Raw genomic sequence first — 10,137 nt, forward strand, 5'->3', positions numbered from 1 at the left:
GCTGAACCCTGAATTATAGGGTCAGCTTATGAATGGGTTATAAAAATTTCCCATTTTTACTTATCCACCTTGGGGGGGTCAGGTTATAAATGAAACAGCTTATGATCGAGTATATATGGTATATCTAAGGCCATCCCTAACAGGTGTTTGTCTAACCTGTTCTTAAAAATCTCTAAAGACTGAGATTCCACAACCTCCCTAGGTAACTTGTTTCAGAGGTTAACTATCCTCACAGTTAGACACTTTTGGCTTATTATCCAACCTGTATCTCCCTCGCTGCAAACTAAGCCAATTACTTCTCATCCTATCCTTGGTGGACATGAAGAACAATTGATCATTGTCCTTTTTATAACAATATTTTACATATTTTAAGACTTCCATATATGACTTCCTCACAGTCTCCTGAAATCCAGGAAAAGTGTTCTAAGCTTGTCAGAAAGACAATAGATGTTCATCCCCTAGGCATTCAGAAACCAAACTGACAATGGTAGATGACGAGATTAAAGACTGTAATGGAGTCTCCTCTCCATTTGAGATATTAGATCTGGAACTAATTGGATAGACTCAGAATTGCCTGGACAGGACTAACCAATCTGAATACCATCCCAACAAACATCAACAGAATGGGGAGAGATGGTCTTCTGCTAACTTTGGGGGTGGGAAACAAAAAAACCAGGTATAATATGGGGGCAGGGCCTTTTTTAGTCTACAGTTCTGCGACATTTTGTATAGTAGAGTACCACAAGTAGCTTTACTTCTTCCAGCAGCATTGAATCTCATCAGCATGGGGTACATCTTCTAAAGTGGGGATCCACAGAGATCAAGAACTGGATGTATGAAATATATCTACCACATCCTAAATTCTCATTCTTAATTTTTAAATAAGAAAACTGATAATCAGATAACCCCAACTAAAAGCCTTCATAAGACTTTTTTTTTTAAGAGAACATCCAGCACATATGACCAATATTTGAGGTTTTGTTTTTTTGTACTGGTGTGCATTGAGGTTTTCAGTGCAAATTACTATTTATAAAAACATGTGATTTAAAACTTAAGGAAAACCATGTATCAGTGCTTATGTTAGGGTTAAACTGGAACTATTTTAAAAACCAAGGGTCACAGTGACATTTTGTGGGTTCAAATGACAGGTAAAAACCATTTCAGTGAATGAAAATTGCAGTAGTGGTTTATATTGATAACTTTTCTAATTTTAGATTGTCTCTCACAGATTTCAAAAACATAGGGTCTATAGATGAATGTCATTAGAGCTCGAAAAATCCATTTTGTGAGAGGCAACTGGGAATTTGTCCCAGGCAAATACTGCCAGCTTCTGCAGAATTAAAGCTTTTATTTAAAAAACAAACAAACAAAACCCCAACAGGTATTTCTAGTCCTTTGAAGATAATTCTGCATATGTGAATTGAGTTTGAACAGATGCAGTGCTGCCTCCTTAAGTCTGTTGACAGACATGTGCAGTGCCACTACTACTACAAAGTGAAAGCTGCCGGTTAGTTTTCACTGCTGCTATTCAAAATTTGTGGGCAGCAGTGAAATTGACAAGAATCAGATCAATTTGACTTTGCTGCTACTGCTTAGAAAAGCTAGGAGCAGCAGACAGGCAATGGGGACAAGAGCTATTTAGAGAGTGGGAAAGGGTAGAAATACTCCCATTAAAGAAGCCAGGAGACTGGCATGAGAGGGTGAACAGAAGACAGAAAAAATATTTATCTTACTTTGCAGCCAAAAGGGGCAGGACAGGGGAGATTCCAATTAAACTGACACCTCAAATGTTAGTTGGAGGCTGATATGGAAGATAGAGTTCCTAAGTAGAGTCCTAGGACAGCATCCTAATAGGAATTCCAGCAGCTCCCACTTTAGCAGATGCTGGGGAGTGATGATTAAGCAATCTATTTGCAAACATCTAGAAGATAATAAGGTGATACGTAACAGTCAATATGGATTTGTCAAAAACAAATCATGTCAAAACAACCTGATAGCTTTCTTTGACAGGGTAACAAGCCTGGTGGATAACAGGGAAGCGGCAGAGGTGGTATATCTTAACTTTAGAAAGCTTTTGTTACTGTCTCACATGATCGTCTTACAAATAAACTAGGGAAATGGAACCTAGATGGAGCTACTATAAGGTGGGTGCAAAACTCTGGTTGGAAAACCGCTCCCAGAGAGTAGTTATCAGTGGTTCACAGTCATGCTGGATGGGCGTAATGAGTGGGGTCCTGCAAGGATCAGTTCTGGGTCCAGTTCTGTTCAATATCTTTATCAATTATTTAGATAATGGCATAGAGAGTACACTTATAAAGTTTGTGGATGATACTGAGCTGGGAGGGGTTGCAAGTGCTTTAGAGGATAGGATTAAAAATCAAAATGATCTGGACAAACTGGAGAAATGGTTTGAAGTAAATAGGATTAAATTCAATACGGACAAATGCAAAGTACTCCATTTAGGAAGGCGCAACCAATTAAACACATACAAAATGGGAAATGACTGCCTAGGAAGGAGTACTGTGGAAAGGGATCTGGGGGTCATAGTGGACCACAAGCTAAATATGAGTCAACAGTGTAACACTGTTGCAAAAAATGCAAACATCATTCTGGGATGTATTAGAAGGGCACGAGAAGTAATTCATCCGCTCTACTCTGCTCTGATTAGGCCTCAACTGGAGTATTGTGTTCAATTCTGGGCACCGCATTTCAGAAAGGATGTGGACAAAGTGGAGAAAGTCCAGAGAAGAGCAACAAAAATGATTAAAGGTCTAGAAAACATGACTTATGAGGGAAGACTGAAAAACATGGGTTTGTTTAGTCTGGAAAAGAGAAGACTGAGAGGGGACATGATAACAATTTTCAAGTATATAAAAGTTTGTTACAAGGAAGAAGACGAAAAAATGTTTTTCTTAATCTCTGAGGATAGGACAAGAAGCAATGGGCTTACATTGCAGCAAGGAAGGTTTAGGTTGGACATTAAGAAAAACTTCCTAACTGTCAGGGTGATTAATCACTGGAATAAATTGCCTAGGGAGGTTATCGAATCTCCATCATTGGAAACTTTTAAGAGAAGGTTAGACATACACCTCTCAGGAATGGTCTAGATAATTAGTCCTGCCATGAGTTCAAGGGACTGGACTCAATGACCTTTCAAGGTCCCTTCCAGTTCTATGAGATAGGTGTGTGTGTCTCTCTCTCAAAACAGGGTAGCTAGGGCTGAAGATCTGCAAATTTGACTAAGAGAATGCTAGAAAATCATCAGCTTGTGTTTTCTTACTATACTTTTCAGAAAAAAATGTTCATGAAAACTAAAGGGAAAAAAATGAGCCCACATACTTAACCAAAAAAGGTAAGCAGAGAGAGAGAAGGCAGGTTTTAAAGAGTAAAATGTGATGGAGTATACTGGCCATTCAGTGTTCAGAGAGCAAACACTTCTGGTTCATGGAAGGAAAATGCGGTATTTCTGTGCTTACCACACCAAGATGTGTTCAGCACCAGCAGGAGTTAAAAAGCCAGGATACTTGGCAGGTGACCCTTTGACCCCAGCAGGAGGTATGTAACCTGCTGACCTTCCCTGAGAAGGGGGCTGGAAAGTCACACAAGCAGGACAGATAGCTTAAGAACTCTTGCCCAAAGCAGGAGAGAGGGAAGATTACCTTGATTTGGTCTGTTATATTTTCTTTTGCTTGCTACAGTTTGATGACTAGGAAAGAGGCAACTAGCAGGGCTGTGTTGTGTTAAAGGCCAGATACAGTATTCTAGGAAGATGAAACTTTGCAGACAACAAGGCAGAGTATCTGGTGTCAAAGTACAATGGGGAACTTCCCTGCCCATTCCACAGAGAGCAGGAATGGAGAAACACACACACACAGCCACACAGAAGAACTACATGGATGCACGCGCATGTAATACCAACAGACCCCAGTCGTCAGCAGGCGGGATCAAACCAGGGGGACTACTGGAGCTTAGTGCATGAGCCTCTGCCACATGAGCTACAAGCCAACTGGCTGTTAGCTAAGGCTGTAGAGCAGACTCATTTTCTTTTTTCTCTCTCTCGCTGCCCCTCCCCCCAATGGGATAGAACACCACACCCAGGAGATGTGTGGATTAGACACGCACACACAAACACACACACAGAGTAACTGCAGCCAAACCAAGTTGCAGAGTGCAAATTCTTGAGGGATAACACCTTTGTGTTCCTAAAACACAGAGCCATTGCTCTGATACCAGTATGATTCAGACCTTATAAATACTTAGTTAGACACAAAATTCTACTGTATTACCATTTGCATTTCCTTGTGGTGCTTTTACAATCTCTTATATATGGCAGTACATATTATAGGATTTTGTCCTGCACTCATGTTTCATTTCTTTTGATTATGCTCCTTTAAGGTCTTGTCTATGTTATAACACTTAGCTGAGTCTGTGACCAGTTAGTGACAGGGCACAAGGTAATTAACCATGAGTTCAACCTTGTGTCACTTTTACAACTGGCACAGCCCCTACCACATGGCTTTCGTCCAACAGCTAGGTCATGCTTATATTATTCTGTAGACAGGGCCCCCAACAGTGCTCATGTAACCATGTTAATTCTACCTTAATCACACTTAACTCATGCGATTAACTCAAAAATATTGTGATTAAAAAATTTAATCGCAGTTAATCACAGTTTTAATCACACTGTTAAACAACAGAATACCAATTGAAATTTGGCATGCTTCTATGCTGATGACTCGTTAAATAAATAATGCATTAATTAAATTTGTGACTGACCTTCTTGGGGAGAATAGTATGTCTCCTGCTCTCTTTTACCTGCATTCTGCGATATATTTCATGTTATAGCTGTCTTAAATGATGACTCCAGCATATGTTCATTTAAAGAACACTTTCATTGCAGATTTGACGAAATGCAAAGAAGGTACCAATGTGAGATTTCTAAAAATAGCTACAGCACTCGAAACAAGGTTTAAGAATCTGAAGTGCCTTCCAAAATCTGAGAGGGGTGAGTTGTGGAGCATGCTTACAGAAGTCTTAAAAGAGCAACATTCTGATGTGGAAACTACAGAACCCGAACCACCAAAAAAGAAAATCAACTTTCTGCTGGTGGCATCTGACTCAGATGATAAAAGTGAACACACATTGGTCTGCACTGTTTTGGATTGTTATCGAGCAGAACTTATCATTGGCATAGACGCATGTCCTCTAGAATGGTGGTTGAAGCATGAAGGGACATGAATCTTTAATGCATCTGGCACATAAATATCTTGTCACGCCGGCTACAATAGTGCTATGTGAACACATGTTCTCACTTCCAGGTGACTTTGTAAACAAGAACCGGGAAGCATTATCTCCTGCAAATGTAAACAAATGTATTTGTCTGAGTGACTGAATGAACAGGAAATGGAACTGAATGGACTTGTAAGCTCTAAAGTCTTATGTTGTTATTTCTGAATGCAATTTTTTTTTGTACGTAATTCTACATTTGTAAGTTCAACTTTCATGATAAAGAGATATTACAGTACTAGTATGAGGTGAACTGAAAAATACTATTTCTTTTGTTTTTATAGCACAAATATTTCTAATAAAAATAAATATAAAGTGAGTACTGTACACTTTGTGTTCTGTGTTTAATTGAAATCAATATTTGAAAATGTAAAAAACATCAAAAAATATTTAAGTAAATGGTATTCTATTATTGTTTAACAGTGTGATTAATCACAATTAATTTTTTTAATCACACAATTGCAATTAATTTTTTAAATCACTTGACAGCCCTAAGCAACAAAGAGTCCTGTGGCACCTGTAATGCTCCAATACATCTGTTAGTCTATAAGGTGCCACAGGACTCTTCATTGCTTTTTACAGATCCAGACTAACACAGCTACCCCTCTGATATTTAACAGCCCTAGTTAGTTCTCTTCCTCCCAACTCTCTTTGCAGTAGGACAATTCAGAAATGTTGTGGTTGCTTCTCTATGAGACTCTTCTGGACACTGCACCCTGGTGAGGTAGTAGGCATGGTTACAGCCACTCCTGACACACAATTGTGTTGTTGGGTGTGTGGACTGTGTAACCAAGTCAGCAGTCGATTTACAAAAAACACAGTTTTACTTGTAATATACATGGGACCTGAGTCTTCTTTATTATTAAAGAAATGGGCTAGCCTTAAACATCAATGAGGAAGTTTACCCTTTAACTTTGACAATTTAATGAAAGAAATTAGATTAATGGCCCTTAGCAATGGTTTAAAGGAAGGAGATTCCTTTAAATGATCTTCTGCTGCAAATTTTATTTCATGAGGGTGAAGGTACAGATCTGAATCGTGTCATTGTTACAAAACATTAACTGGAGAAAATATAGTTACCACAGAGAAAGATTTAAAAGACTGACTTATTCTAAATGTATTTACCTAGTGTAGTCCACTGTCCAGAAGCTGTAAGCAATTTCAAATTGGCAGTAACATTTGGATCATTAAAAAATGCCTAAAATTTCAAATTAAAAACGAAAAGTTAACAAAATGAGATTCATAATATCAACCAAAGCAATAAATTACATTTCTATGACAAATTTTAGGGCCCAGTAAATAAGTGGCTTCAGTATGACCTCTGAGTTTGCATACCCAAAAATTACATCCCCAAGTTTATGCCTCTGCAATTTTGACTAAACAATTTTTAAAAAAAATATACCCACAAAGGTATCTGTGTATGTAAATTTGAGGTTTTCAGTCTGCGAAACATCAGTTGTCCCAAACTATGCCTGCAGCTTGGTCTGATTAATTTTAAGTGCATTACAAAGTTTTGTAGAATAGGGAATTATCAGGATGCTTTTTTCTGCAGCATAATCAAAATCCATACATAATTTGCATACTTTCTGCAAACCAAAGTTAGAAAAATAAACCACAAATTACTATATGTAATCTCTACAATCAAACTAATTTATCATTTTACTTCTAAAAAAAAAGTGTTAAGGAGGCAGTAGATGTGTCTTTAATAAGTCTTCAGTCAATTAAGATGTAGAATAATCCCAGCGGGAGCTCAGCTGCTTAGCTACATTTCTGAATAGAGTTTTTCTTTTATGCTACCACCTGATTGTGAATTAATCTCCAAGAAAAATCAGCTGATGTTGTCAAATGTCTATTCAACAAATAAGAGAGGAAACCAACCTACTTTTACACTAAACAGATGCATTCTCGCTACTAAATCAAATGACTTCACAGAGATGAATATATCCTCTTTTATACACAAGGAAATTGAGGAATACAGAAGTTAAAGACAAAGGGCCTAATATTCAGAAATGCTAAGCATCTATAAGACCAACTGAAGTCAACGAGAACTGCAGGCTCTCAGCACCTCTGAAAACATGGCCTCACTTCTTCAGACTTCTAAATGCACATGCACGTCTAGCTCGTGCATATAATTACTGTGATTGAGCAGCTGATTGCATTAACTGCCTATTCATATGCATTTCTGAAAATCTAGGCCTATGTGACTGTCTCCCAAACATCAACGGAGAACTAATGGCAGCCAGGACCAGAACCAACCAGAGTCCCATTCTTTAGCTCTCATGTTACTGGACCAACAGAGAAATGTTAACATTGTCTGTAAAATACTGTCATAGTATTACACAGCTCACCAAAAATAAGAGCACCCCACCCCCAATCCACCTATTATCAAAGTTACGGTAACTGTTCGCCACTTGTAAAAGCATAATATAGCAGATATAATGTGAAAGTTTAAGTGTTATTCCAGCACAAAAAAAGTTACAGTTCCTTTAAAACGGAACCATTAAATGTGATAGATTTATAACTACCTTAACAAATTCATCCTTTTGATAGGTCTTGAAATGTTGGTCAAAACTGAATGCTTGCATGGTGATTCTGCCATGCATGGACCTGAAACCCAGAACATAGTAAGTAATAATATTAAAAAACATACACACTGGACACATCCCTTTAGCAGTTGAAAATTGTCTAGATATTTACTAGCCCTGGCACAAAAACCACACTCTCACCCTTTCATGACAACTATTGATAATTATTTTTTTCCATTATATTTTATTCATATGTCCAATAGATTAAAAAATTACTCTTCTAGGGCAAGAAGAATTTTGCATGGCTGATATCTATATTATTTTATTTAAAATAACAGCAATTAACTTTGCTTCAGGAACTGTCCTCCAAACAGCTCTTTATATGCCTGAAAAACACTGAAAAGATCTGCGGTAAGTCAAGCTCTGGACTTACCACAGTTTTACTGCAAAACAAGGTTGATGTTAATTAGGGTTGCCAACTTTCTGATCACACAAACCAAACACCCCTGCCCCACACCTTCCCTGAGGCCCTACACCTTCCCTTTCCCCAAGTGCTGTCCCTGCCCCCCTCACTCCATCACTCCACCCTCATTCACTTTCACCAGGCTGGGGCAGGAGTTGGGGTGCGGAAGGGAGGTGAGGACTCTGGTTGGGTGTGGGCTCTGGGCTCGAGCCAGGAATGAGGGGTTTCGGGTGCAGGAGGGGGCTCTGGGCTGGGGCACAGGGGAGCAGGCTCTGGGAGGGAGATTGGGTGTGAGAGGGGACTTTGGGCTGGGGCAGGGGGTTGGGGTGCAGAAGGTGGTGTGGGGTCCCGGCGGCTCCCAGAAAGTGGCTGCCAGGTCCCTGCAGCCCTTAGGTGCATGGGAGGCCAGGGAGGCTCAGCGTGCTGCCCTCTCCACCAGTGCCAGCTCTGCAGTTCCCATTGGTCGTGGTTCCCAACCAATGGAAGTTGCGAGGCCACCACTCGGGGTGGAGGCAGCATGTGGTATCTCCCTGCATGTAGGGGCCGCAGGGACCTCGCAGCCGCTTCCAGGAGCTATGGGGAGCACTGCCTTAACCCCGCTACTTCACCAACCGGACTTTCAAAGACCTAGTCAGCGGTGCTGCCCAAAGCCGCCAGGGTCCCCTTCAACAGGGGATTATGGTTGAAAACTGGACACCTTTGGCAACTCTAATGTTAATCCATATACCAAGGGAACGTGTGACATCAATAACCTCTTCATCCTCCTTCCCAGCAGATCCCAGCCCCTCCTGCCCTGCAGCCCTCCCCGTTCTCACCCCTCCCAGCAGATCCCAGCCTCTCCTGCCCCGCAGCCCTCCCCCTCCCCCCAGCAGATCCCAGCCTCTCCTGCCCCGCAGCCCTCCCCCTCCCCCCAGCAGATCCCAGCCTCTCCTGCCCCGCAGCCCTACCCCTCCCCCCAGCAGATCCCAGCCTCTCCTGCCCTGCAGCCCTCCCCCTCCCCCCCAGCAGATCCCAGCCTCTCCTGCCCCGCAGCCCTCCCCCTCCCCCCAGCAGATCCCAGCCTCTCCTGCCCCGCAGCCCTCCCCCTCCCCCCCAGCAGATCCCAGCCTCTCCTGCCCCGCAGCCCTCCCCCTCCCCCCAGCAGATCCCAGCCTCTCCTGCCCCGCAGCCCTCCCCCTCCCCCCCAGCAGATCCCAGCCTCTCCTGCCCCGCAGCCCTACCCCTCCCCCCAGCAGATCCCAGCCTCTCCTGCCCCGCAGCCCTCCCCCTCCCCCCCAGCAGATCCCAGCCTCTCCTGCCCCGCAGCCCTCCCCCTCCCCCCAGCAGATCCCAGCCTCTCCTGCCCCGCAGCCCTCCCCCTCCCCCCCAGCAGATCCCAGCCCCTCCTGCCCCGCAGCCCTCCTCCTCCTCTCCCCTCTCGGCAGAGCCCAGCCCCCCGCGGGCCCGCCCCAACCCCGCCATGCCCCCCGGGAGGTAGCAGCGTTTCCCCCTCCCACCATTTGCGGAGCCGGCTCTGCGTATCCCTGCTCTCCAGGGAGGGGAGGGTTTTCTGGGGGAGATAACGGAAAGCGAAGCGCCGCTCGGACCCTTCATCCCCGGCAGACATGGTCCTCCGCTAGACGCCGCGCTGGTTACCATGGAAACGCACCCAGGCCGTGGTGCTCTGGTTTTCAGCTTCCCCTGGAGTGCTCTGCCGCGCTGACAATGGTTCCGCTGCCCCAAGGGGCCGCCCTAGTTTCCTCTGCACCTTGCGGCTAGGAAGGGAGGCTCTTGAGCCGGCTCAGCTTCCTGCTCTCCCTGCTTCTTAGGCTGAGCGCGCTGAGATTTCCCCCCTTCCTTGCCTCGCTCTGTCTGCAAGCACAT

At 43.1% G+C, this 10,137-nt stretch overlaps 1 protein-coding gene across 4 annotated transcripts in view; it reads right to left on the bottom strand.

The window, feature by feature from the left end:
- Nucleotides 1–9,932, bottom strand: part of CFAP300 (cilia and flagella associated protein 300) — a 32,371-nt gene extending 22,439 nt beyond the window's left edge. For 2 of the 4 annotated variants that reach the window (XM_050942278.1, XM_050942304.1), the window contains exons 1-3: nucleotides 9,771–9,912; nucleotides 7,812–7,893; nucleotides 6,412–6,484 (exon numbers count right to left, since the gene is read on the bottom strand). In XM_050942278.1, coding sequence (XP_050798235.1) covers nucleotides 6,412–6,484; nucleotides 7,812–7,893; nucleotides 9,771–9,880 — 265 coding nt within the window. In that variant the 5' untranslated portion in view covers nucleotides 9,881–9,912. Of the gene's footprint in view, nucleotides 1–6,411; nucleotides 6,485–7,811; nucleotides 7,894–8,244; nucleotides 9,038–9,770 lie in introns of those variants that run through there. The other 2 variants (XM_050942284.1, XM_050942295.1) reach the window with 2 other exon arrangements.
- Between the last annotated feature and the right edge of the window lie 205 nt (nucleotides 9,933–10,137).

The sequence above is a fragment of the Gopherus flavomarginatus genome, chromosome 1, assembly GCF_025201925.1.
Source record: "Gopherus flavomarginatus isolate rGopFla2 chromosome 1, rGopFla2.mat.asm, whole genome shotgun sequence".
In the NCBI taxonomy this organism is placed as follows: domain Eukaryota; kingdom Metazoa; phylum Chordata; order Testudines; family Testudinidae; genus Gopherus; species Gopherus flavomarginatus.